Source organism: Salminus brasiliensis, chromosome 22, assembly GCF_030463535.1.
Source record: "Salminus brasiliensis chromosome 22, fSalBra1.hap2, whole genome shotgun sequence".
Taxonomy (NCBI): domain Eukaryota; kingdom Metazoa; phylum Chordata; class Actinopteri; order Characiformes; family Bryconidae; genus Salminus; species Salminus brasiliensis.
This window is the reverse complement of record NC_132899.1, coordinates 30,516,213-30,543,090: the sequence shown is the minus strand read 5'-3', so window position 1 is coordinate 30,543,090 and position 26,878 is coordinate 30,516,213. Positions and strand designations below refer to the sequence as shown.

Here is a 26,878-nt window from a genome sequence, read left to right as displayed (position 1 = left end):
AGCACCAGCAGCCCCTGAACTCCAACCTAGCCACCAGCAGCCCCTGAACTCCAACCTAACACCAGCAGCCCCTGAACTCCAACCTAACACCAGCAGCCCCTGAACTCCAACCTAGCACCAGCAGCCCCTAAACTCCAACCTAGCACCAGCAACCCCTGAACTCCAACCTAGCACCAGCAGCCCCTGAACTCCAGCCTAGCACCAGCAGCCCCTATACTCCAACCTAGCACCAGCAGCCCCTGAACTCCAACCTAGCACCAGCAGCCCCTAAACTCCAACCTAGCAACCAGCAGCCCCTGAACTCCAACCTAGCACCAGCAGCCCCTGAACTCCAACCTAGCAACCAGCAGCCCCTGAACTCCAACCTAGCACCAGCAGCCCCTGAACTCCACCCTAGCAACCAGCAGCCCCTGAACTCCAACCTAGCACCAGCAGCCCCTGAACTCCAACCTAGCACCAGCAGCCCCTGAACTCCACCCTAGCACCAGCAGCCCCTGAACTCCACCCTAGCACCAGCAGCCCCTGAACTCCACCCTAGCACCAGCAGCCCCTGAACTCCAACCTAGCATCAGCAGCCCCTGAACTCCAACCTAGCAACCAGCAGCCCCTGAACTCCAACCTAGCAACCAGCAGCCCCTGAACTCCAACCTAGCACCAGCAGCCCCTGAACTCCAACCTAGCACCAGCAGCCCCTGAACTCCAACCTAGCACCAGCAGCCCCTGAACTCCAGCCTAGCACCAGCAACCCCTGAACTCCAGCCTAGCACCAGCAAAAAAAGCCTTTTCAATGAATGAGTGCCAAACTCCTCACCTGCGTCCTAAACGCCTCTATGCTGCCTATGTAGTGCACTTAGGGTTTCCCTGCGAAACCATGAGCTTAGATAATGTTAGAGAAGAGAAATACACTCGTCACATAAGCCGTAGTTACAAATTAAGTGCACTACCTCCATCATTTCCGGACTTACTAGTGCACTAACTAGTGGGTAGGGATCCATTTGAGACGTGGCCGCAGGCGTGGCCTTCTGGGGGAAGAAACCCGAGCCATGGAATAAACAAACGGCGGACGGGTGGGCGTGTCTCCGCTCCGGGCGTGGTTTAGTCGAAGGGGGCGGGGCTGGGCGGGCCTGGTGACGTCAAAGTGGGAAAACGAAACTGATGTGGTGGGATTTCCTGAGAAAACGCGCTGGCTATATAAGCAGTGGCTGCGACAGCTCTGTCCGTAAGAGAGCCGAGAGAGAGTGCGTTTAGTGAGTTAAAGGTAAGGGCCGTCGAGGTAAACGTTATTGTTATTATAGAAGGGGTGGCTGGTTTGGTTTAGTGCGTTTGCTCGTGGGTATTTGTTGTGTAGATTTGATATTTGTCGAGTTTTATATGGTTATGTGTTATGTGTGTAGTTGGGGGTATTTGTGATTTGAGCGTGTATCTGAATCGATTTGAGCAGGATTAGCTGGTTTGCTTGGCTGTAAAATGCCTTTTTTCGAATTCCCCGTTCCACCTTAAATGCTGCAGCAGTTCCATTCTGGCGCCTCAGGCGCCAGAATGGAACTGCTGCAGCATTTAAGGTGGAACGGGGAATTCGAGCAAGCAACCAACTTTTAAGCCTCGTTTCACTTCATTTTCTCAACAATCTCAACACAAACACCATGTTAACAACCACCGCCACATTGCAGACCTTTCTCGACTCTCACCCAGCGCTGTTTTTGAGCTCCAATGGCCCAAAACAAGCCGCTCTTCGTGCCCTGGCTGCGGCAGCAGATCGACAGTGGACAGTACCCTGGAGTGAACTGGCTCAACCCCGAGCGCACGCTGTTCACCATCCCCTGGAAACACGCCCTGAGACAGGACTCCAACAGCGACGACGTCCTCATATTCCGGGTGAGCGACCTCCCTGGCCACTTTATCAGAAACACCTACTGTATTAGAGCTCTCGCTGGCCACTTTATCAGAAACACCCACTTTCTTTCTTAGAGCTCTCACTGGCCACTTTATCAGAAACACCTACTTTATTAGGGCTCTCACTGGCCACTTTATCAGAAACACCTACTTACTTTATTAGAGCTCTCGCTGGCCACTTTATCAGAAACACCTACTTACTTTATTAGAGCTCTCACTGGTCACTTTATCAGAAACACCCACTTACTTTATTAGAGCTCTCACTGGCCACTTTATCAGAAACACCCACTTACTTTATTAGAGCTCTCACTGGCCACTTTATCAGAAACACCTACTTTATTAGAGCTCTCACTGGCCACTTTATCAGAAACACCTACTTACTTTATTAGAGCTCTCGCTGGCCACTTTATCAGAAACACCTACTTTATTAGAGCTCTCACTGGCCACTTTATCAGAAACACCTACTTTATTAGAGCTCTCACTGGCCACTTTATCAGAAACACCCACTTACTTTATTAGAGCTCTCGCTGGCCACTTTATCAGAAACACCCACTTACTTTATTAGAGCTCTCGCTGGCCACTTTATCAGAAACACCCACTTACTTTATTAGAGCTCTCGCTGGCCACTTTATCAGAAACACCCACTTTATTAGAGCTCTCACTGGCCACTTTATCAGAAACACCCACTTTATTAGAGCTCTCACTGGCCACTTTATCAGAAACACCCACTTTATTAGAGCTCTCACTGGCCACTTTATCAGAAACACCCACTTTATTAGAGCTCTCGCTGGCCACTTTATCAGAAACACCCACTTACTTTATTAGAGCTCTCGCTGGCCACTTTATCAGAAACACCCACTTACTTTATTAGAGCTCTCGCTGGCCACTTTATCAGAAACACCCACTTTATTAGAGCTCTCACTGGCCACTTTATCAGAAACACCCACTTTATTAGAGCTCTCACTGGCCACTTTATCAGAAACACCCACTTTATTAGAGCTCTCGCTGGCCACTTTATCAGAAACACCTACTTTATTAGAGCTCTCGCTGGCCACTTTATCAGAAACACCCACTTTATTAGAGCTCTCGCTGGCCACTTTATCAGAAACACCCACTTTATTAGAGCTCTCGCTGGCCACTTTATCAGAAACACCCACTTACTTTATTAGAGCTCTCACTGGCCACTTTATCAGAAACACCCACTTTATTAGAGCTCTCACTGGCCACTTTATCAGAAACACCTACTTTATTAGAGCTCTCACTGGCCACTTTATCAGAAACACCTACTTTATTAGAGCTCTCGCTGGCCACTTTATCAGAAACACCCACTTTATTAGAGCTCTCGCTGGCCACTTTATCAGAAACACCCACTTTATTAGAGCTCTCGCTGGCCACTTTATCAGAAACACCCACTTTATTAGAGCTCTCACTGGCCACTTTATCAGAAACACCTACTTTATTAGAGCTCTCACTGGCCACTTTATCAGAAACACCCACTTTATTAGAGCTCTCGCTGGCCACTTTATCAGAAACACCCACTTTATTAGAGCTCTCGCTGGCCACTTTATCAGAAACACCTACTTACTTTATTAGAGCTCTCACTGGCCACTTTATCAGAAACACCTACTTTATTAGAGCTCTCACTGGCCACTTTATCAGAAACACCCACTTACTTTATTAGAGCTCTCACTGGCCACTTTATCAGAAACACCTATTTTATTGGAGCTCTCACTGGCCACTTTATCAGAAACACCCACTTTATTAGAGCTCTCACTGGCCACTTTATCAGAAACACCCACTTTATTAGAGCTCTCGCTGGCCACTTTATCAGAAACACCTATTTTATTGGAGCTCTCACTGGCCACTTTATCAGAAACACCTACTTACTTTATTAGAGCTCTCACTGGCCACTTTATCAGAAACACCTACTTTATTAGAGCTCTCACTGGCCACTTTATCAGAAACACCTACTTTATTAGAGCTCTCACTGGCCACTTTATCAGAAACACCCACTTTATTAGAGCTCTCACTGGCCACTTTATCAGAAACACCCACTTTATTAGAGCTCTCACTGGCCACTTTATCAGAAACACCCACTTTATTAGAGCTCTCGCTGGCCACTTTATCAGAAACACCTACTTACTTTATTGGAGCTCTCACTGGCCACTTTATCAGAAACACCCACTTTATTAGGGCTCTCACTGGCCACTTTATCAGAAACACCCACTTTATTAGAGCTCTCACTGGCCACTTTATCAGAAACACCCACTTTATTAGAGCTCTCACTGGCCACTTTATCAGAAACACCCACTTTATTAGAGCTCTCGCTGGCCACTTTATCAGAAACACCTACTTACTTTATTGGAGCTCTCACTGGCCACTTTATCAGAAACACCTACTTACTTTATTAGAGCTCTCACTGGCCACTTTATCAGAAACACCTACTTACTTTATTAGAGCTCTCGCTGGCCACTTTATCAGAAACACCCACTTTATTAGGGCTCTCGCTGGCCACTTTATCAGAAACACCTACTTACTTTATTAGAGCTCTCACTGGCCACTTTATCAGAAACACCTACTTTATTAGAGCTCTCACTGGCCACTTTATCAGAAACACCTACTTTATTAGAGCTCTCGCTGGCCACTTTATCAGAAACACCTACTTACTTTATTAGAGCTCTCACTGGCCACTTTATCAGAAACACCTACTTTATTAGAGCTCTCACTGGCCACTTTATCAGAAACACCTACTTTATTAGAGCTCTCACTGGCCACTTTATCAGAAACACCCACTTTATTAGAGCTCTCGCTGGCCACTTTATCAGAAACACCCACTTTACTAGAGCTCTCACTGGCCACTTTATCAGAAACACCCACTTTATTAGAGCTCTCGCTGGCCACTTTATCAGAAACACCCACTTTATTAGAGCTCTCACTGGCCACTTTATCAGAAACACCCACTTTATTAGAGCTCTCACTGGCCACTTTATCAGAAACACCTACTTTATTAGGGCTCTCACTGGCCACTTTATCAGAAACACCCACTTACTTTATTAGAGCTCTCGCTGGCCACTTTATCAGAAACACCCACTTTATTAGAGCTCTCGCTGGCCACTTTATCAGAAACACCCACTTTATTAGAGCTCTCACTGGCCACTTTATCAGAAACACCCACTTTATTAGAGCTCTCACTGGCCACTTTATCAGAAACACCTACTTACTTTATTAGAGCTCTCACTGGCCACTTTATCAGAAACACCCACTTTATTAGAGCTCTCACTGGCCACTTTATCAGAAACACCCACTTTATTAGAGCTCTCACTGGCCACTTTATCAGAAACACCTACTTTATTAGAGCTCTCACTGGCCACTTTATCAGAAATACCCACTTTATTAGAGCTCTCGCTGGCCACTTTATCAGAAACACCTACTTACTTTATTAGAGCTCTCACTGGCCACTTTATCAGAAACACCTACTTTATTAGAGCTCTCACTGGCCACTTTATCAGAAACACCTACTTTATTAGAGCTCTCACTGGCCACTTTATCAGAAACACCCACTTTATTAGAGCTCTCACTGGCCACTTTATCAGAAACACCTATTTTATTGGAGCTCTCACTGGCCACTTTATCAGAAACACCTACTTACTTTATTAGAGCTCTCACTGGCCACTTTATCAGAAACACCTACTTTATTAGAGCTCTCACTGGCCACTTTATCAGAAACACCTACTTTATTAGAGCTCTCACTGGCCACTTTATCAGAAACACCCACTTTATTAGAGCTCTCACTGGCCACTTTATCAGAAACACCCACTTTATTAGAGCTCTCACTGGCCACTTTATCAGAAACACCCACTTTATTAGAGCTCTCGCTGGCCACTTTATCAGAAACACCTACTTTATTAGAGCTCTCACTGGCCACTTTATCAGAAACACCTACTTTATTAGAGCTCTCACTGGCCACTTTATCAGAAACACCCACTTTATTAGAGCTCTCACTGGCCACTTTATCAGAAACACCCACTTTATTAGAGCTCTCACTGGCCACTTTATCAGAAACACTTACTTTATTAGAGCTCTCGCTGGCCACTTTATCAGAAACACCCACTTTATTAGAGCTCTCACTGGCCACTTTATCAGAAACACCTACTTTATTAGAGCTCTCGCTGGCCACTTTATCAGAAACACCTACTTACTTTATTAGAGCTCTCGCTGGCCACTTTATCAGAAACACCTACTTACTTTATTAGAGCTCTCACTGGCCACTTTATCAGAAACACCTACTTACTTTATTAGAGCTCTCGCTGGCCACTTTATCAGAAACACCCACTTTATTAGGGCTCTCACTGGCCACTTTATCAGAAACACCTACTTTATTAGAGCTCTCACTGGCCACTTTATCAGAAACACCTACTTACTTTATTAGAGCTCTCACTGGCCACTTTATCAGAAACACCTACTTACTTTATTAGAGCTCTCACTGGCCACTTTATCAGAAACACCCACTTTATTAGAGCTCCTACTGGCCACTTTATCAGAAACACTTTTGGGGCCGGCAGTGCTGTAGGCTGTGGGCGGCTGTTTACTTACTCTCTCTTCCTCTCTCACTCTCTCTCTCTCTCTCTCTCTCTCTCTCTCTCTCTCTCTCTCTCTCTCTAAGGCATGGGCCAAGACGAGCGTCAGCCCCGACGGCAAGATCCCAGGGGAGCCCTCTGTGTGGAAGAGGAACTTCCGGAGCGCTCTCAGAGCCCGGGGCTTCAAGCTGCATTTGGACAACAAGAGCAACACCGCCAACCCTCACAAAATCTTCACGTGGCCGGAGGACGGGCAGTCTGGGGGTACGAATCCGGGCGTAGGGGTAGAGATTTGCCTCGTCCACTTTATCAGAAACACCTACTTTATTAGAGCTCTCACTGGCCACTTTATCAGAAACACCCACTTTATTAGGGCTCTCACTGGCCACTTTATCAGAAACACCCACTTTATTAGGGCTCTCACTGGCCACTTTATCAGAAACACCCACTTACTTTATTAGAGCTCTCACTGGCCACTTTATCAGAAACACCTACTTACTTGATTAGAGCTCTCACTGGCCACTTTATCAGAAACACCTACTTTATTAGACCTCTCACTGGCCACTTTATCAGAAACACCCACTTTATTAGGGCTCTCACTGGCCACTTTATCAGAAACACCTACTTACTTGATTAGAGCTCTCACTGGCCACTTTATCAGAAACACCCACTTTATTAGAGCTCTCACTGGCCACTTTATCAGAAACACCCACTTTATTAGAGCTCTCACTGGCCACTTTATCAGAAACACCCACTTTATTAGAGCTCTCACTGGCCACTTTATCAGAAACACCCACTTTATTAGAGCTCTCGCTGGCCACTTTATCAGAAACACCTACTTTATTAGAGCTCTCACTGGCCACTTTATCAGAAACACCCACTTTATTAGGGCTCTCACTGGCCACTTTATCAGAAACACCTACTTACTTTCTTAGAGCTCTCACTGGCCACTTTATCAGAAACACCTACTTACTTTCTTAGAGCTCCTACTGGCCACTTTATCAGAAACACCCACTTTATTAGAGCTCTCGCTGGCCACTTTATCAGAAACACCTACTTACTTGATTAGAGCTCTCACTGGCCACTTTATCAGAAACACCTACTTACTTTCTTAGAGCTCCTACTGGCCACTTTATCAGAAACACCCACTTTATTAGGGCTCTCACTGGCCACTTTATCAGAAACACCTACTTACTTTCTTAGAGCTCCTACTGGCCACTTTATCAGAAACACCCACTTTATTAGAGCTCTCGCTGGCCACTTTATCAGAAACACCTACTTACTTGATTAGAGCTCTCACTGGCCACTTTATCAGAAACACCCACTTACTTTCTTAGAGCTCTCACTGGCCACTTTATCAGAAACACCTACTTACTTGATTAGAGCTCTCACTGGCCACTTTATCAGAAACACCCACTTACTTTATTAGAGCTCTCACTGGCCACTTTATCAGAAACACCTACTTTATTAGAGCTCTCACTGGCCACTTTATCAGAAACACCTACTTACTTGATTAGAGCTCTCACTGGCCACTTTATCAGAAACACCTACTTTATTAGAGCTCTCACTGGCCACTTTATCAGAAACACCTACTTACTTTATTAGAGCTCTCGCTTCAGCAAAGCGTTAATGTTAATGCTAATGCTAATTGCTAGCTGTCTGGTCATTCGTATTAGCATGTGTTCAGCAGACCTCTGTGATAAAAGGGTACACGGCTAGCTCGGCCATAGCAGTCATGGTTAGCCGGTCATTGTTAGCCACGTTAGCCTGTTTAATGAGCCTGGGAGTCGATCTCTGAGGTTAAACTCGCTCACCAGACTTGGTTTGTGTGGGAAAATTACAAAAATCATTTTTAATGTATTTTTCATGTATTTGTTTTATGGTTTGTTATGATTTTACACGCTCCTTTAATCCTAGACGAGTTTAAAAACACACATCGTCTTTCCACTGACTGAACTAAAGTAACTTAAGTTAGCATTAGCTCTCCCAGCTGTCTTGCTAACTAACGAAACCCGACCGAGGTCCAGTGAGCATCGCTCTGAACTCTGTCTGTAGTTTTGTGCTCATTTTGTCGTGCTTCTTCCCCCCCTGTTCCCGACTGTCGACTCCGTGCAGAGTCCAGGGAAGGATCACAGGATTATGACGTGAGTTCAGTCCACTGTTAAAAAAACGGCTAAATCTGAGTATAGCTTTCTGCGCTGGCACTGATCTCCTCTCCTCACGCTGTTTCATTGCTAGGGGGAAATTCCCCTCGACGATGCCCTCTACCTGGGTGGCGACATGTTTCCAGGTGAGATGGCGTGTTTCCAGCCCCGGCGTAGTCGGAGGTGTACTGCACGCGTTCGTCTGCCTCACGCCACGTCTTTTGCTTTGTTTCCTCAGCCGGAGCCTCAACCGACGATATTCTGGAGCAGTGCCTCGTCAGCCTGAATATTAACCCAAGAGAACAAGGTGTGTAAAACCAGAAAGTCAGTCCTGTCTAACAGTCGGCAAAGCAACCGAACTTTTACCCTTAACCGCAGCGAGTCTCGGTGTTTCAGTCGGTGATCACATCCGTTCTGTATGAATTCTTATAGTAGACTCCACATACTCACTGATTAATCCATAGAAATGAATAAAAATTCATATCAGATACTAATAATAATTCATAGTAATTACGAAATAATAGCAGTGATTTGTAGTAATTCACAGCGGATACTGAAAAATGTATAGCAAATAATTCATAGTAATTATGAAATTGCAGTACTTTATAGTAACTGATAATTCACAGTATGATTCATAGTGCATACTGAATAATTTATGGTGGGTACTGAACAGTTCATAGTGGATTCTGAACCATTTATGAACTGTTTATGAACTGTGGGTACTGAACAGTTCACAGTGGGTACTGAACAGTTCATAGTGGATTCTGAACCATTTATGAACTGTTTATGAACTGTGGGTACTGAACAGTTCATAGTGGGTACTGAACAGTTCATAGTGGATACGGAATAATTCATAGTGGGTACTGAACAATTCATAGTGGGTACTGAACAATTCATAGTGGATACTGAACAGTTCATAGTGGATTCTGAACCATTTATGAACTGTGGGTGCTGAACAGTTCATAGTGGGTGCTGAACAGTTCATAGTGGGTACTGAACAATTCATAGTGGATTCTGAACAGTTCATAGTGGATTCTGAACCATTTATGAACTGTGGGTACTGAACAGTTCATAGTGGGTACTGAACAGTTCATAGTGGATACGGAATAATTCATAGTGGGTACTGAACAATTCATAGTGGGTACTGAACAATTCATAGTGGATACTGAACAGTTCATAGTGGATTCTGAACCATTTATGAACTGTGGGTACTGAACAGTTCATAGTGGGTACTGAACAGTTCATAGTGGATTCTGAACAGTTCATAGTGGATTCTGAACAGTTCATAGTGGATTCTGAACCTTTTATGAACTGTTTATGAACTATGGGTACTGAACAGTTCGTAGTGGGTACTGAACAGTTCGTAGTGGGTCCTAAACAATTCACAGTGGGTACTGAATAATTCATAGTAGATACTAAATAATTACCAGCAGTAATTTATATTAATTATGGTTTTAGGGTGAAGAAGCACAAACAGGTAATGGTTTTCAGTTTGTCATTTTTAGCGAACCTTGATGTCCCTCCTCTGATATTTAAGCTGCAGGTCCTGCAGTACTGGCGGACAGTGAGGTGTTATTCTTGGAGGTCGTTGGTGCTGTGGGACAAATGTCCCCTGCTGAAGACTCGGTGGATCTTTGTCAGTTTTCTCCACTGGAGAGTGCATTCACCGGCACGCAAGGGGATCCTGTTCTGGGGCAGGAAATTCCTGTTCAGGACACCAGCAATGACTCCGGTAAGACACCTCCCAGGAGTCCTATCCGACTCCTCTTGCCGGCGAGAGCTGAGCTAAGCTTTTAAGTTTGTGCTGGGTGCTCTCACTGGCCAGCAGCACAGAGTCCGATCCAAAAGATGTTCATTTTTGTGTCGTTCCTTCTCTGTCTTCAGGCTCCAACAACTTTCCAACCCATTATAAAGTGACAGTTTACTTCAAAGGGAGCAAAATGTCAGAGCAGCTGGTGGAGAATGATGCGGGATTCAGGATTATGTTCAGGTAAAAGAGTTGGCTGGTCGGGATGTCAGAAGAACCGATACTTCGGTACCGAGTCGGTACCAAAATTCCACCAAAAGCCACCGAAACTAGCTTTTTTTTTTTTTTTGCATTATTGGTACCAGCTACCAAATTTCTGGTATCGTGACGTCCCTGTGTGTCTTCTAGGAACGACCCCAGCCTCACAGCAGACTCTCTCCCGGTTGTCAAACTGCCCGGCACCGACTCTATCCTGGACCAGACCCAGGCCAGGTCAACCAGGGACATCCTGGCTAATCTGGGGGGTCTGGAGGTCAGGAAGGAGGGCAGCATTTTGTACGGCCATCGTTGGGGCGATAGCCGGGTCTACTGGGGCCTGTGTAAGCATGAGCGCGCGGGCGAACCCAGGCCACTCGCTAAAAACCGCCCTGAGCCCATCTACCTTTTCAAGAACTTCTGCCCAGGTGAGTGAAGAGCACATGGCATGTTTGTCCATATGTATGTGGACGCCTGCTCCTCCTCTTCTGAAATCAGTGGGATTAGGTGGGAGTTTACTTCCCCTCCCTTTACTGCAGTAGTGGCCTTTACTCTTACAGAAGGGCTTTTTGCGTTAGATGGTTGGAGTATTGCTTGGACAGTTTGATTGTATTCAGCCCCACTAGAGCTTGGATGATGGATGAGGACTAGTTGTACCACTCAGCTTCCATCTCTCCAGAGAACGCAGCTCCACTGCTTTTACAACCCAGTGCTGGGGGTGTTCTATCCGTCTAGCCTACACATGGTGACCGCAGTGACCTTGTCGGTGTAGGCGTCTGGATACTTCTGGGCATTTGATGGGACGAATAAGGAGCCTGTGGTTTATAGGGATTGTGTCTTTCCACCAGGTTTGGTGGATTTTATCCAGAACGGCGCTGCCTCGTCTCCTTCATACACCCTCTACTTCTTTCTGGGCCAGAATTGGCCTGACCCCAAAAACAAACCCTGGGATAAGAAGCTCATTATGGTCGAGGTAAGGATGAGACTCCTCACTCACTCTCCAACACCCCCTCAGCTCCGTAGCCTCCAGCCTCAAAACATTTCCCTCCTCCGTTCTCTCTTTCCACTCCTCAGGTGGTCCTCACCTCACTGGAGAGGCTCAAGCTGTTGGCCGTGGCGAACGGAGCGTCTTCACTACAGTCCGATGAGCTGCAGCTTTCGCTGGAGCAGATGATGGAATGGTGTTGGAATGGTGTTAAGGAAACAGCTGGAATGGGAGCGGGACTGGAATCATGCACTTTTTAGGGCTTTTTAGCAACATTTTGGCCAGAATTCAAGTTTACACAAACCCCACATGTGTTTAACGCTTGCTTCTTTAGATTAGCACTGGGGCTACGAGGCTTGCTTAGCATTTGTAAACGTCTACCAAGTCCCTCCCCCCTTCCTCCCCAGATTTTCAGCCCAGGCGTCCTGGCAGAATCCATAGTTCTTGTGCTAGCAGTCAGATGAGCCCCTTCAGGTGGGCGAATGGTAAGGCTAGCACTGGAGCTGGATGCTCCCTCAGGAAAACTGACTGCTTTATCATGCTAACGGTCAGCAGCTAAGCAGCATGTGTTAAAATGCGTCTCACCAAATGCAGTAGCCCTGATAGCGCTTAGCTTAGCTTAGCTTAGCTTAGCTTGAGCTGCCTGTGTAACAGTGTCATCATTGAGCTCACCAGCTTTACCGGAGTCAGACTGGTCTGTTTACTGCCCTTGTCTTCAAAGGTCAGATTCAGAAACCCTGACGCTGGCCTACAAAGCCAAGACTGGACCAGCCAGCCCCTCCATACTGCTTGATGGCGGCGGTCAAAAGCCGATCAGTACCGAGAGCCCTTCCAGCTTCAAGTACGGATGGCTCGGCTCGACCCGCCATCCTTTAAGATCCACGGAAGACGAGCGTCCTGCACCGAAGTGGTGGAACGAGCTTCCCCTGGGTGTCCAACGCTCGCGGTCTTCAAACCCAGACTGAAGACCCTCCTCTTCCGAGAGTCCGTAGTGTGGAGTACTGTGGTCCCCGTACTGACGTCTGTATTTAGTAGAGTCTAAGCTTAGAGGGATCTTTTGGATTCTAGCCTCTACAAACTAGCGAGAAGTCTTCCACAGTAATCCAAACATTTTACAGCTTCAGGAAGGAAGTAGTACCAGGCGGTAGCTTTAGAAGACGGTTGTGATTGGCTGAGAGGCATGCCAGTCATTATTTTTTAGGTAAGTCAGCATCATACTTCCGTAACATTGACCTTCCAGCCTACAGACTATGACAGCAGAATTCAGGATTAGTGCTAATGACTGACGCTCTCTCACTACAATACCCAGCATGCACTGTGGTTCTCAACTAATCCTGACTGTTAGCCCACCCACAGATGTATAGGCTAAGTAAGTACAGATATTAGCCTCAGCTTCTATTGATTTAGCTCAGCTTAGTTAAGCTTGTCCCACTTTTAGACACGGCTGCTTCCGTTACCCGTTAGCTATGTTAGCTAGGTTAGCTACGTTAGCCTCAGACAGGAAGCGTTCATTCAGGCTGATTGGCTGCATTTGGGGTACAGCAATTGAAGGTGTGTAAATTGGATTTTTGGCCAAACTGTCGTTTGAAGTGAACCATGGGTACTTACCTTGTTTACTGAGACAATCCCATGTTTTTGTGGTCATTTGTCTTCTTTCGTGACCTTTCTCACCGGGTGGTGGACACTGTTATTGCGCTGTTTCTTTTAACGAATGAATTAAAGCACTGCTCAGGAGACGTACCCCGACGTACCGCTTCATAGTTAAGAAGCCAGTTTTGCAGATTTTTCACAGTTGCTATACCATAAAGTCATTCCTCTAGATATCCTTACCCAGTCAGCATTTCTTCACGGTGGTGGCGAACGGTAGCAGACGCCGGACCCTCTCTGAAAGCTCCCTCACAGAAAGTTCTTCCACCTACTGGTGAGGACGACACTCCCTGATGCCTGAGACGCGGTTCTACCAGAGTTTTACGATGTTAGGTGTGGGATTCGATAGTAAATAATGTGTGTTATGCTCCATAGTAGTAGCCATGCTCCACCAGCCGCCGGTTCTACCCACCACCGCTGTCAAGAAATCTGTCGGTAAGGTTATCTAGAACAGAGCATTTCACCAAACCCACTCGGACTGTACATGAAATTACAGCAGTCTGCATTTCTGTGGACAAATCTGTGCAGCTCCCCTCTAAAAAGGAACGTCCGGGTGGAATGAGGCGCAGTCAGCATGATCAGAGGGTCGCTGGTTCGAATCCCGGTCATGCTGCTTGCCATCGGCAGCCGAGGCCCAGAGGGAGCACAATTGGCCTAGCTCTCTCCAGGGTGGCTAGATGTCTCTCTCTCTCTCTCTCTCTCTCTCTCTCTCTCTCTCTCTCTCTCTCCCACATCGGTGCTGGCGTTGCTGGTCGGAGGCGGGTATGCGGCGCTGGGATGTTGCATCGGCGGCCGTTTGAAAAAAGTCATTGATGGTCCAAGTTGGGGTGAAAACGATGGGAAATTTGATCAAATAAAAAAAACGAATGTCCAATAATTAATACCACATAATTCGTTTAGTGTCGGGCTGCTGACCTTATCCACACTTACTTGATTGTGTGCCTAGTTTCCTCATGACTATGCCGTTATTTATAAACGCAGGTACCCTGAAATAGTGTAAACGGTGTAAACGACTCATGTGGGCCGAAGTACCGCTCACTTATAAATAATGTGAATTCAGTGCCGTGACCTTTGGGGCCTTCTAGACATTCAGAAGTGGGCTTGTGATTTCTGGACATTAAAAATGTATATAATATCTCATTTTAGTTGATTTTTATTTGTATTTATCCACAGGTAATCAAGCTGCACACTGCTCTTCAACCAGTGTAACTGATGTAGCATGCTAACTGTTAGCGGCTGAATAAAAAAAACAAGTATCAGAAAATCGGTTAGCTGAGTTTGAACTAGCTGATCTGATCGTCATCTTATTGAAATGTGTGTTAGCGAATACAGTAGTCCAGACAGAGCTGAGCTTAGCTCCGGGCGTTGACCGTGAGCTGTGAGTGTAATATAGGCATCCAGAGCAGGCCTGGTCATTTCTGGGAATTTCTGGCCAATCGAGGATCGTTTCCTCAGCTGTATCTGGGCAGATTGGCCCATTGGCTGGGACGTATCACTAAATAATCAACTAGGACTAAACGAGTAGCTAATTAAATAACCAATCATGTCCTGATTTCCAGTGTCCGGGACCAGGTTGGTCACTCTAGTCCTTGTGGAGGTTCTAGATATCTGCATTCAGTCGGTTTCCGGCCTTTTTACTGAAAGAGACACAGTTTTACTGCAGCATATGAGGTAACGTACGTTTTACAGGCTTCAAATCCGGCGCTAAATGTCAGCGTTCAGTCTAGAATGACCAATATATCAAGCGTGAGGGAATGACCGTTAGCTTCGTGCTAACGTACTACTGCTAAAATCTCAGAGTAGGGCTAGCAGAAGTTAGCATTATGGGACAGCTGACCGTTTCCCCTGGTTTCTGACCGAGATTTCTGACATTTGTGACCTGAACTGAAGGCCAAGCTCTAATGGCTGCCGGTCAGCACTGCCGTCAGTCACCTCACTCGCTCATAAAGCCTATGCTAACGTAACTGATGCTAAGCTTTGCTAGTTTAACTAATGGCTTAGCGTCAGTGCTCTGGTAGGTTGTACGTTAAAAAGTATCTACGATTAGCTTGTCTGTGGCAGGGCTGACTTTCTTTTGAGTATTTACGAATTACGAAAACCCAAATACACCAGCTCTGACTGAAAGCGTTGGGGCATTATGGGAAATGTAGTGCCTGGAGTGAATTTGCATGGTGCAGAATGTAAAGGACTTTAATGAGTATAATAGGACCATTGCTACATCTGCGCTACACCAAAGCCAACACACTGAGGTCTACCAGTGTATTTTAACACTGCTACATACTGGAACTACACCACCCACTCAGACTACTGGAGCTCTACTGCGCAGCAATGTTAGCTTAGTATGTGCTTAGCATTAGCTTAGCAGTGTTAGCTTAGCTTTACCGGGAATTTTTGAGGAATTCATTTTTGCCATGGAGATAAACAGCATGACCCAGAGGTCTATTTCTAGGGTGGTGCAGACAGTCTGGGTACGTCAGGGTTCGACTGAGTAGGTCAGGGCTTCACTCCACGTTCAACAAGTCGTCCGCTTCGTCCTCCTCCTCCTCCTCCTCCTCCTCCATCGAGAGGTCCTGGAGGCCGGCCAGGGGAGTAAGCTGACCTCGGGGGTCCAGTCCCATTGGCTGAATCATGTTGTCCCTGGTGGAGAGATTGGGATACTGGTTAACGGTGGTGGGTGTCAGAAAGATTCAGATCATTCGAAATGATTCGTTCCTTGTGAATCATTCACCAGCTGGCCTGTGTGGACGTGTGTCCTTTTGTAGCTACTGTTGCTAAGCTGCTAACTAGGTTGACTACCTAGTGTTCTACCACGCAGTGCTCTTCATCACAGTACCCTGGGCTGGATTAAGCCTAGGCTTGGACTAAGTTGCGGTGTCAGTGGTGAATCTTCATTCTCTCACTTGGACAGTTTGTTGATCAGGCTGACGAGTCTGCGGGCCTCCTCCTCCTTCTCCTCCTCCGTCATTCCCTCCATCGGGTCGGGCTGCTCCTCCTCCACCCTGCCCGTCACTGGGTTTATGCGCCCTTTCACCTGCCGGTACTCCTCAGTCTCTGAATCCGAGTCGCTGGAGTACTGCGTCCCTGACGACGTGCCCCTCGACCGCTGACCTCCCAGCAGACCCCGCGTGGCCAGAAGGCCCGCCGCATTCCCGTAGCCGGTGTACTTCACGAAGCGCCTGACTGGACACAGAATACAGCAGCATCGATTCCTGGCATGCAGTTTGCAAGATGCTAATTGGTGTCCATAAGCATCTATTGCTCGTTAGCTACGTTAGCCATGTAGCAAACTGTCGCTTTAAAGCATTTGGACTCAGCGTTTAGATGCGGTACCGTTTTCCTTGCAGAGCACAAACAGCAGGTCAGCGGCGCAGTGCTTTAGCTCCGTGTCCAGGTGAGTCATCAGTCTGACCAGACGGCTCTTCACCGTGGTGCCCTCCTCCGGCCTCACGCTTACATCCCTCAGCGGGGGCAGGATCTGACCCACGGCATCATAAACACACACACATAGAAATGTAGTTTACACAGCAGGTAATGTGTAGTGCAGGTGTAGCACTAGTGGTGCAGGTGTAGCACTAGTGGTACAGGTGTAGCACTAGTGGTACAGGTGTAGCAATAGTGGTGCAGGTGCAGAAGTTGATATGTAGTGCAGGTGTAGCAGTAGTGGTACAGGTGTAGTAGTTGAAGTGTAGTGCAGGTGTAGAAGTTGATGTGTAGTGCAGGTGTAGCAGTAGTGGTACAGGTGTAGCAATAGTAGTGCAGGTGTAGCAATAGTGGTGCAGGTGCAGAAGTTGATATGTAGTGCAGGTGTAGCAGTAGTGGTACAGGTGTAGCAGTAGTGGTGTAGGTGCAGAAGTTGATGTGTAGTGCAGGTGTAGCAGTAGTGGTACAGGTGTAGTAGTTGATGTGTAGTACAGGTGTAGCAGTAGTGGTACAGGTGTAGCAGTTGAAGTGTAGTGTAGGTGTAGCAGTAGTGTTACAGGTGTAGCAGTTGAAGTGTAGTGCAGGTGTAGCAGTAGTGGTACAGGTGGAGTAGTTGATGTGTAGTAGTAGTGATACAGGTGTAGCAGTAGTGATACAGGTGGAGTAGTTGATGTGTAGGACAGGTGTAGCAGTTGTGGTACAGGTGTAGCAGTTGAAGTGTAGTGTAGGTGTAGCAGTAGTGTTACAGGTGTAGCAGTTGAAGTGTAGTGCAGGTGTAGCAGTAGTGGTACAGGTGGAGTAGTTGATGTGTAGTAGTAGTGATACAGGTGGAGTAGTTGATGTGTAGGACAGGTGTAGCAGTAGTGATACAGGTGGAGTAGTTGATGTGTAAGACAGGTATAGCAGTAGTGATACAGGTGTAGCAGTAGTGATACAGGTGGAGTAGTTGATGTGTAGGACAGGTGTAGCAGTAGTGGTGCAGTAGGTAGGTGTAGTAGTAATGTGTGTATCACCTGCTGTCTGAGGTAGCGGCGCGTTCCCCGGTGCGCTCTGGAGGACTCTGTGAGCAGATTCAGCACAGGGGTCAGTCTCGCCTTCACCTTCTGACCCTGCACAGTCCAACCACACGCCCTGTAACTCACCTCATTACATCACCCAGAGAACGAGGGGTCCGCCCCCTCTCTCTCTTCCATCAATCTCTCTCGCCCGCCCCCCTCTCTCACCTTCTCCAGTCTCTTCTCCAGGTACATCAGCAGACCATGAACACAGTCCATGTTGACCCCGTCCATCTGCTCAGAGTCCGGCTGGAGCGGCACGCACAGCAGCACGTCCAGACAGCTCAGCGGCAGCGCCGACAGCAGATTCACGGTGTGTCTGACCAGGAGGAGGGGGGGGGGGTAATGTTAGTCTAAAAGCCTGGACTGGTGCGGTCAGGAGGTTCAGCAGCAACGGGTGTCCATCACCTACCCCTTCAGCTCCTCCGTGTCCTCCTCTCCCTCACAGCACACCAACAGACAGTGGCGCAGCACTGCAGCCAGGCGGCGATAGAGAGCAGCATCCTCCTGACAGACCGAGGGTACAAGTTACGTACAGTTAGGGAAACAATGGGTAATATAATATATGGACAAAAGTATTTGGACACTGTTTCTTCATATGGGCCGGTAGGGTCAGAATTGAGCGCCAACAGCGTGAACCCATGGACCCGACCTGCCTTGTCTGAACAGGGATGTTGGTGGGGCGTTCCTAATAAAGTGCTTGGTGCTCATGGTGTCCACTCACCTCATCTGGCTCCAGGGTGTGTGCGCTGTGTGTGATGTTGAAAAGGATCTTCAGGGCCTCCTGGGCTCGCAGTGAGTCCTCCGCGGGCACGGGGGCGGTGTCGGGCTCCGGCGGCGCCACTTCGTACTGCTCCTTCCACCGTACCGACACACTCCGCTCCAGCACTGTGGTCAAGACTGCGACCCCTCCCTCCTGAGAACAGGGGAGTAAAAAAACGTGTGGAGGAACCAGAACCAGAACCAGCCAAGCTGCCAAAGCCACGCCACCAGGCAGCCAACCGACGCGCCTGGAGGGACCCTCGGGGCCCTGGATTTTTTTTGGAGCTATTATAAAACAGTATTTCTGGCGGTGTGTGTGTATATATATATATATATGAATATGTGGTTATAGATATGACCCACTGGGTTGTTTATCTAGTAAAAGAAGAAGCTTCCTGGTACCTGTTTGAGCTGGTTCCTCAGCTCGGGCCTCAGAGCAGTCAGCAGAAATATGAGGCGTAGTTCATAATACTGACCACTTGGTGGCGACGCTGACTGGGACTCCCGGGCCAGCTTTGCAGTTAAACCAGTGAGGAGGCTGAGAAGGAGATGTGAAAATATGAAATCTGAAGATATGTAGAAAATATGCACACCTTCAATTTGAGGGAAACTGTGAGGGAACTTCTTAAGGTGCTTTGAGGAACCTGTTTCTTCTAAAAAAAACCCTTTCTAGAAGGTTCCTCCACAGCTTCGACCTGAAGAACCTCCAAAGGTTCCTCAAGTAAATGATTTTTATCAGAGGGGATGAAACAGGAACCTCTGAAATCAGGTAAGGAACCGGGGCAACGGTAGCCAGGTAGCTCCTACCTGAGCTCGGCCGCTCTCTCCTGCGCCCAGGCGCTGTTGTAAACGACGTTGCAGAGGATTTTCACAGCCTCTTTATTCTGTTCCTCTTCCCACCTCTCGGCTCCGTTGCCCTGCTCCTCCTCCTCCTCGTCCGCCACCATGCTCGCCCGGGTGTCCCTCTTTCCTCTCGTAAGAGCTCTGAAAATGCTGCTTCGCCGACGCCTCAAGGTGCTGAAGTTGTTAGCGTCTTGGTCCTCAGCGCACACCCTGTCGGCCTCCCCGTTCGCGTCCTCGTTCCACTCCAGGCCCGAAAGGGCTTCGATCACGTCCCCGTAAGGGTCAGCCTGGTCGCTGAGGTCCTCTCCGGGCACGGGGGTCTGACTGAAGCCGGCCAGCCTGGCTAGCGTGATCAGGGCCGAGTCGGTGAGCAGACTGTCCAGGACCTTCTTGTCCCGGGACAGGATCCGTAGCGTGCGCAGGCAGACCCGGGTCACCCGGCCGTGGGGTTCGGACCGGACGAAACGGATCAAGATGGACGCTAAGCTCTGGAGAAAAGACATGACGGAAAGAAAGACAAACATCTAAAGGTGTCCCTCTCATCTACCGTCCACTTTACGTGGGCGTCTGTCTCCAACCGTCTCCGTAGAGAAGTCAGTCACTGTCAGTCATGTCTATACAAGTGCATTTTGCACTGTGGAATTCCATGTGGTTGCTAGGTAGTTGCTAATAGTGGTTGCTTTGGCGATTGCTGTAGTGTTAGGTTAGGTTGATACGGTATCCAATGTGGCGGTTGTGGTGTTGCTAAATGGTTGCTATGGTATTCCAAGTGTTTGCTAGATGGTAGCTAAGATGGTCCAAGTAGTTGCATTGGGGGTTGCGGTGGTATTTCAGCTACAGTGTTGTTAGGTGGTTGATACAGTATCTACTGTGGCAGTCGTGGCGTTGCCAAGTGGTTGTAGATAAGTGGCAGTTATGAAGTTGCTTAATAGGTGTTTTTTCAGATGGTTGCTATGGTATTTCAAGTGGTTGTTGTGGTCATTTATATGGTTGTTAGGATATTTGATGGTTGATGTGGTACCCCTTGTGGTTGGTTGGTGTAACAAATACGTGCACCTTTACCTTTACCTTTACTAGTGTATTTGTGTCATTGTGACACAAGAAGGGTGCACAACCTTTTGTGCTACTGTGTGTAGCATGGTGATGCTAAGTGGTTGCTAGGTGGGTGTTATGAAATTGCTTAATGTTTGCTAGGGTGTTGCTGTGGTATTCCATGTGATTGCTAGGTAGTTGCTAGATAGTTGCTAATTGTGGTTGCTTTGGCAGTTGCTGTAGTGTTGTTAGGTGGTTGATATGGTATCCAGTGTGGTGGCCATGGTGTTGCTAAGTGGTGGCTGTTAAGGTGGCTATTAAGAAGTTGCTTAATAGGTGTTTGTTAGGCAGTTGCTATGGTATTCCGTGTGGTAGTCTAGATAGTTGTTAGATGGTTGCTAATGTGTTTTTCCAGATGGTTGCCAAGGTGTTCGAAGTGGATGCTATGTTGGTTGCTAGGGTTTTTCAAGTGGGTGCTGCTGTCCATTATATGGTTGTTAGGATGTTGCTAAGTGGTTAAAAGCTTAGTTGGTTGGGTGTACGAGTTGGTTGTGGTTGCTGGGCCGTTACCTGTCTTAGAAAGATTTCTCGGGCTTCAGAGCTTTCATCGTCCAATTCGGAATCAGACCCGGGATCTCGGACCTTATTCTTCTTGAACTGCAGCCAATCAAACAGAGAGAACACATTTAGCGGCAGCAAATCAGACATCTGAGGAGAAACCACTCCATCACTTCACACGAGTACCCTACCAGCCACCTAATATACCATAGCAACCACCTGGGGGAATCTAGTAAAAGTAAATGTCTAGCTACACTCGAGCAACCACCCAGTAACAGCAACCCAAGCAAATACCCAAGCAAATGTATACCCCCAACACCCTAGCAACCACCTAAAATACTAAGGCAGCCACCTAGAAATATCCTAGCAGCAACCTAATTATCTATATATAATTATCTATAACCCTAACCCTAACCCTAGCAACCGTCTATGAACACTCCCCTAGCAAACGTGATTTCCATAACCGTCAGAGCTGACTTAATGTAAACACTGACCCTATGCTTCCACTCACTGGCCACTTTATTAGAAACACCATCCTCGTGCCTTCACTCACTGGCCACTTTATTAGAAACACCTACCCTATGCTTCCACTCACTGGCCACTTTATTAGAAACACCATCCTGTGTGTGTGTCTGTGTGTGTCTGTGTGTGTCTGTGTGTGTGTGTGTGTTACCTTTTTCCTCTCCCACTCCTCCACATCGAAGAAGAAACACTGTGCGTACTGCAACAGAGAGAATGAGAAAAGTAAATATTATTGATTTATTTATTAAAGTATTATTAAAGTAATTTGATTAAAATAATTAAGTAAAATAATGAATTTCATCAAAATTATTTTGTCAAAATAATACAATTTTAAGTGAGATGATTTTTATTCAAATAATAAAATCTTAAATAAAATAATGCATTTTATTGAAACAATTTGATCAAAATAGTACAATTTTAAGTCAGATAAGGAATTTTATTAAAATAATACAATTCTAAGTAAAACACTGAATTTTATAAAAAATATATATACTTGATTAAAATGATAAAAATGTAGGTAAAATAATGAAAAAGTTTTAGTTGTACCGGATTTTACTTTACTTTTTACTATTATTTTCAATATCAACTAATAATAACAAACTAATAACAAATAATAACAATCAATACATAATAAAATAAAGTTCACTGCTTTACTGAACACTGTTCAGTCTGTCTGTGTGTGTGTGTGTGTGTGTGTGTGTGTGTGTGTGTCCAGACCACAGGATTTTTAGCTAAAGCTGATGTGTTTATTTTATTACTCTGTTAGCTCTCTGGTTGCTAATTAGTTAGCAAGCTAATTGACAACAAAACAACAACAACAACAAAAAAGCTTTCAAATAAAAAAAAGTAAAGTTTAATGATTAAAGATGATTGAAGTTTAAAACATCTCCAAGAAAAAGAACATGTTATACAGCATAGCTAGCTAACTGAGGCTAGCCTAGCCCAGGAGCTAGTGCGTTTCAGTGGATAACTACAACTCTCAGTGTCCTCTCAGTGTCCTCTCAGTGTCCTCTCAGTGTCTTCTCAGTGTCCTCTCAGTGTCCTCTCAGTGTCCTCTCAGTGTCCTCTCAGTGTCCTCTCAGTGTCCTCGGGGCCTTGACGGGGAGATGGCGTTTTTTGGTTGTAGTTTTAAATATAAATATAAATTAATTTCAGTCATTTTTAACCCATTTTCTCCCCAATTTAAATTGCCCAGTTATCCCGTAGCGGCATGACCGGGAATCGACCCAGCGATCCTCTGGTCACAGTGATCGTGCCTTGTTCCCACTCAGGGGGCCCCTAGCCTGGCGGTCAAAACAGGAGAGTTAACGCTGTATCTACGCCCTCTAGAAACTTAACTGGTGGTCTCGCAATATTATCTGGTGGCCACGTGATGTTCAATACAACCACCATACCACCACCTCAGGGGCTCCGAACTGCCCTGCCCTTGCTCTGGCGCCCTGACTTGGCGTCCAGAGTTGGCCTTTACTCTGCGAGGACGCTAGAATGAGTGATGCTAATGCTAATATGCGGCGCTGTGGGCCTGCGGTGTAATGGAATGAGGTGGTGGTGGGGTGTGTGTGTGTGTGTGTGTGTGTGTGTGTGTGTGGGGGGGGGGTAGTAATCAGCTGTAGTGTATCTCTTAGTACCTCTTTGTTAAATTGCTGGAGCTGCGCCCTCAGTCCTTCGTGATCATGCTGCTTGATGCACTCGATAATCCTCTCCACGTCCATATCTACGCATGTACACACACACACACACACACACAGGGGTTAGCTCATAATTTGAATAAACACACATAAATAGGTTCAAAATATACGAGTATACTCCAGATATCGAATCCTAAATCTTTATGAATGATATTTAAAGACCTTCTCAAATCTGCACCATTACAATCAGATCAGCTGCCACCTGATTAAAGGGGAAGTCCACCAACTTTTTCAAATTTGCTCCTGTTTTAGTCTTTCCAAAGTAAACGACCTCCCTCACTGTTGTGGCAATCATTTGACGGGAAGCCGGGGCCGCTGCGGGAAAACTTACCGATTCAGATTTCTGTACAGTTGTGGTGATGGGAACCAGACGTCTGGTCGCGTGTGGTGTTATGCCGATACAGCAATTCTGCTTAATTAAAAAACGAATGAAACAGTACAAGTCCTAAACTAGACCGTGTATTAGTATCTCTTTTTATTTTAGAGCCATGAGGCCATTCGGACTTGGGAGAAGCGTCTGTCCACCTAAAATAAAGGCTGATCACCCTTAGTTACAGGTTGAATATTCTTATAATTTACCCCCACCCCACTAAATATGAGAATTATTAAACACATCATTAGTCTTAAGATGATTTTAGTGGACAGGATAGCTTTTTTGCCGCAAACTGATATCGTCAACAACATGGAATCTCGCCAAATCTCATTACAACAGTCAGGTGCTTCATGCTGATGCAGGCCTGTCTGATCTTCTCTAGCTGATCTTCTAACACACGAACAGTTCCTTGCCTTACCTCAGCGGTGCCGGCCGCTGCTGGTCTGCTGGACGCTGGCGATTTTCAGCCTTTGGAGCTCGTGTTCATCTGCTTGATGATTCTGCTGGTATTTCTTTTCCTTTCTGCCTCACTGTCTCTCTCTCTCTCTCTCTCTCTCTCTCTCTCCCCCCCTGTAATCCAGTCATGCATTAGTTATGCTATAATCCTTTAATATCCTCCCGCTTCATCTTTTCTCCCCCGACCCTTTAAGCTGTTCCTGCTGATGGCGGTCATGCCACTAGATGGTGCTGATCTTCATCGGTTTGATTTATCAGTGTTCTCCAACTACAATACCCAGCATGCCTCGCTAAATACACCACGCGACCGCTGGGAGACTCCCCAGAGCGATGCAGGAGGCCTGGCTGCTGCCAGAGGCCCTGATGTAGAGGCTAATGCACAGCATCCTAGCCGCAGCATTCGCCAGCTAGCGGAGAAACAACACTCCAAGCAGCCCAACAACAACATAGCAACCACTTGGGATATTATAGCAACTACCTTGCCATCCCCTCACAACCTCTTGGGATACCATAGAAACTGCTATAGAAGACAACCGCTTAGCAACCGCTTAGCAACAGTAAAGCAACCTCCTCAGGCACAATAGCAGCTGACTAGCTGCCACTTAGCAATACCAAATGCAACCCAAAAGCAGCCCCATAGCGATCTCCTTGGATACCGTGGCAACCACCTAGCAACCCCATTACAACCTTCTCCCGCCTCCATGCTCACCACCGTGTGTACCACTGTTGCTGTGCTGGGGAAGACCTGCCTTGGCTGGACAGGAAAGTTGTACCCAGTTCAGATGACTCATATTTTTCCTAGCATCTACGTAGCAACACCATAGCAACCACCTAGCCACCACATCGCAACTTCCTTGGTTACCATAGCACCATAGCAGCAACCACTAAGCATTGATTTAGCAGTGACTCAGAGTGGGGTCAGGCAGCAGGCCCCCAGTTGGAAGTGCTCCCAGTGAAGACCTCCGAAAAGCACGGCCTGGTCTGATGAACCCAGTTCTTGCTGTTTCGTGCCGATGGGAGGACGAGGATGAGGACGAGGGCGTGGAGGAACAAACACATCCCACCATCCGCTGTAAAAATGTAGCCTGGTGGGTGCTGGTGGTCTGACGTGGGCTGTGTTTTCCATGGCGAGTAATGCAGGGGCCCCTCGATTTTGGGTGAAAGTCCTTGGATCTCCAGAGCGGTGAGTTTAAATCTCATATTTCGCAGTATTTGGTGGTGTGTCCAAATACTTTTGAGCTGCATAGCCACCCAAGGGTCATCTGAAGAGACCCTGACCCACATTTAAGCCACCCATGCAAAGACCTCATGCTGGTCAGCGCCTCCCAGCATTGGTTCCTATATCAGGGGGGTGTGAGTTCGATTCCCCGGTGATGGCAGCGAGCCTCCGGGACCAGGGTTGAGGAGTACGGCATGGACTAGATACGTTCTAATGCGCCCTTTAGAAGGGGTGTCCACAAACATTTGGACATATAGCGTGCATGTGTTTGTGTGTGGGTAATTATAGCAGTAGTGGTGAGTGTGTGAATCTGTCATGCAAGTGTTTCCTGACAGGATACACAACAGTACCCACCGGACCAAACAAAACAAAGCCTTAAACACACTCACACTCACACACACACTCTCTCACACACACTCGAGGGCCCCGTTGGCACTGGCTGTCCTGCCACAACAGGATGTGTGTGATAAAGATAGCGAAAAGGTAGAGGCGGTCAACACCACAATACACACACGACAGCCAAACCCCTGTGGTACCCCTCGCTTCTTGCACAAGCACACACACACACACACACACACACACTCTACACACACACACATGTTAAAGCGAGCAGACATAAACAGCGACGCTACACCTAAGTGACCTCTATAAACAAATCAGTTTGGCCGTCCCGTGCAGCTGCTCTGGGACGTCCTGTTGACCCGTCCTTTCCAAGAACTGTTCGCATCCCAGGGTCATCAGACAAAGGTAAAGTCGTGTGACCCGGACGTTCCTGAGCGGTCGTCTGGCGGCTGATACCTGCGTCACTGATCACTCCGATACGGCGATAAACAGTGTGGTTTAGTCAGACCTGAAGGATGGGGTCCGCTTACTATAGGACCACCTTTATCCCTTAGACTTACACTGTCCCTTTAAATGTGTAAATATGTAAATGAGGTCTGCACTGATTGGCTGTTCTGCACTGTGTCTTATTCAAAGAGCAGCTCTTAGAATGACACTGTCACTTTAAGACTGATCTACTATATGTAAATGAGCTCTGCTCTGATTGGCTGCTTTGTTTTGTGCCTCATTCGAAAAGCAGCCCCTAGAATGACACTGTCCCTTTAATGTAAATGAGTTCTGCTCTGATTGGCTGTTCTGTACTGTGTCTCAATAAAAAAGCAGCTCTTAGAATGACACTGTCCCTTTAAGACTGATCTACTATATGTAAATGAGCTCTGCGCTGATTGGCTGCTTTATATTTTGCCTCATTCGAAAAACAGCCCCTAGAATTTCACTGTCCCTTTAATGTGATCTACTGTATGTAAATGAGCTTTGCGCTGATTGGCTGCTCTGTACTGTGTCTCATTCAAAGAGCAGCTCTTAGAATTTCACTGTCCCTTTAATGTGATCTACTGTATGTAAATGAGCTCTGCTCTGATTGGCTGCTCTTTACTGTGCCTCATTCGAAAAGCAGCCCCTAGAATGACACTGTCCCTTTAATGTAAATTAGGTATGTGCTGATTGGCTGCCCTGCACTGTGTCTCATTTTAAAGCATGGGTGGTAGGAGTGTGGAGAGCATAACTGTCCTCTCTGGTTGTCTCTGGGTGGGGAGGACGGCCCTCCCTCTCCCCCCTAATCACTCAGCGTGATGCTAGTCTACCGACGGTGGTCCGAGGAGGGGAAGCCCATGGACAACCAAGGCTGCATTGCTGTAGACCT

The 26,878-nt window shown here is 46.9% G+C and overlaps 2 protein-coding genes across 4 annotated transcripts; one reads left to right on the top strand and one right to left on the bottom strand.

Moving 5' to 3' along the window:
* Positions 1 to 1,153: 1,153 nt before the first annotated feature.
* irf3 (interferon regulatory factor 3) lies at positions 1,154 to 14,383 on the top strand. 3 transcript variants are annotated; one of them, XM_072667118.1, is made up of 11 exons: positions 1,154 to 1,258; positions 1,671 to 1,875; positions 6,557 to 6,734; positions 8,586 to 8,614; positions 8,709 to 8,760; positions 8,853 to 8,921; positions 10,158 to 10,346; positions 10,499 to 10,604; positions 10,770 to 11,044; positions 11,465 to 11,589; positions 11,691 to 14,383. In XM_072667118.1, exons 2-11 carry the CDS (start codon positions 1,711 to 1,713, stop codon positions 11,859 to 11,861), a joined length of 1,359 nt encoding a protein of 452 aa, XP_072523219.1. In that variant the 5' UTR covers positions 1,154 to 1,258; positions 1,671 to 1,710; the 3' UTR covers positions 11,862 to 14,383. The 3 variants fall into 3 exon arrangements, with proteins under 3 accessions (XP_072523219.1, XP_072523217.1, XP_072523218.1); XM_072667116.1 differs by having other exon boundaries at positions 10,152 to 10,346; XM_072667117.1 differs by having other exon boundaries at positions 1,162 to 1,258; positions 1,693 to 1,875; positions 10,152 to 10,346.
* A 1,308-nt stretch (positions 14,384 to 15,691) lies between these two features.
* On the bottom strand, positions 15,692 to 23,152 carry LOC140544015 (chaperone Ric-8A). Its single transcript, XM_072667364.1, has 12 exons — positions 23,069 to 23,152; positions 21,592 to 21,639; positions 20,931 to 21,017; positions 19,293 to 19,816; positions 18,888 to 19,023; positions 18,448 to 18,639; positions 18,136 to 18,230; positions 17,892 to 18,042; positions 17,682 to 17,777; positions 16,579 to 16,723; positions 16,149 to 16,428; positions 15,692 to 15,885 (listed from the first exon to the last, which is right to left on the bottom strand). Exons 1-12 carry the CDS (start codon positions 23,150 to 23,152, stop codon positions 15,750 to 15,752), a joined length of 1,974 nt encoding a protein of 657 aa, XP_072523465.1. The 3' UTR covers positions 15,692 to 15,749.
* Positions 23,153 to 26,878: the final 3,726 nt, after the last annotated feature.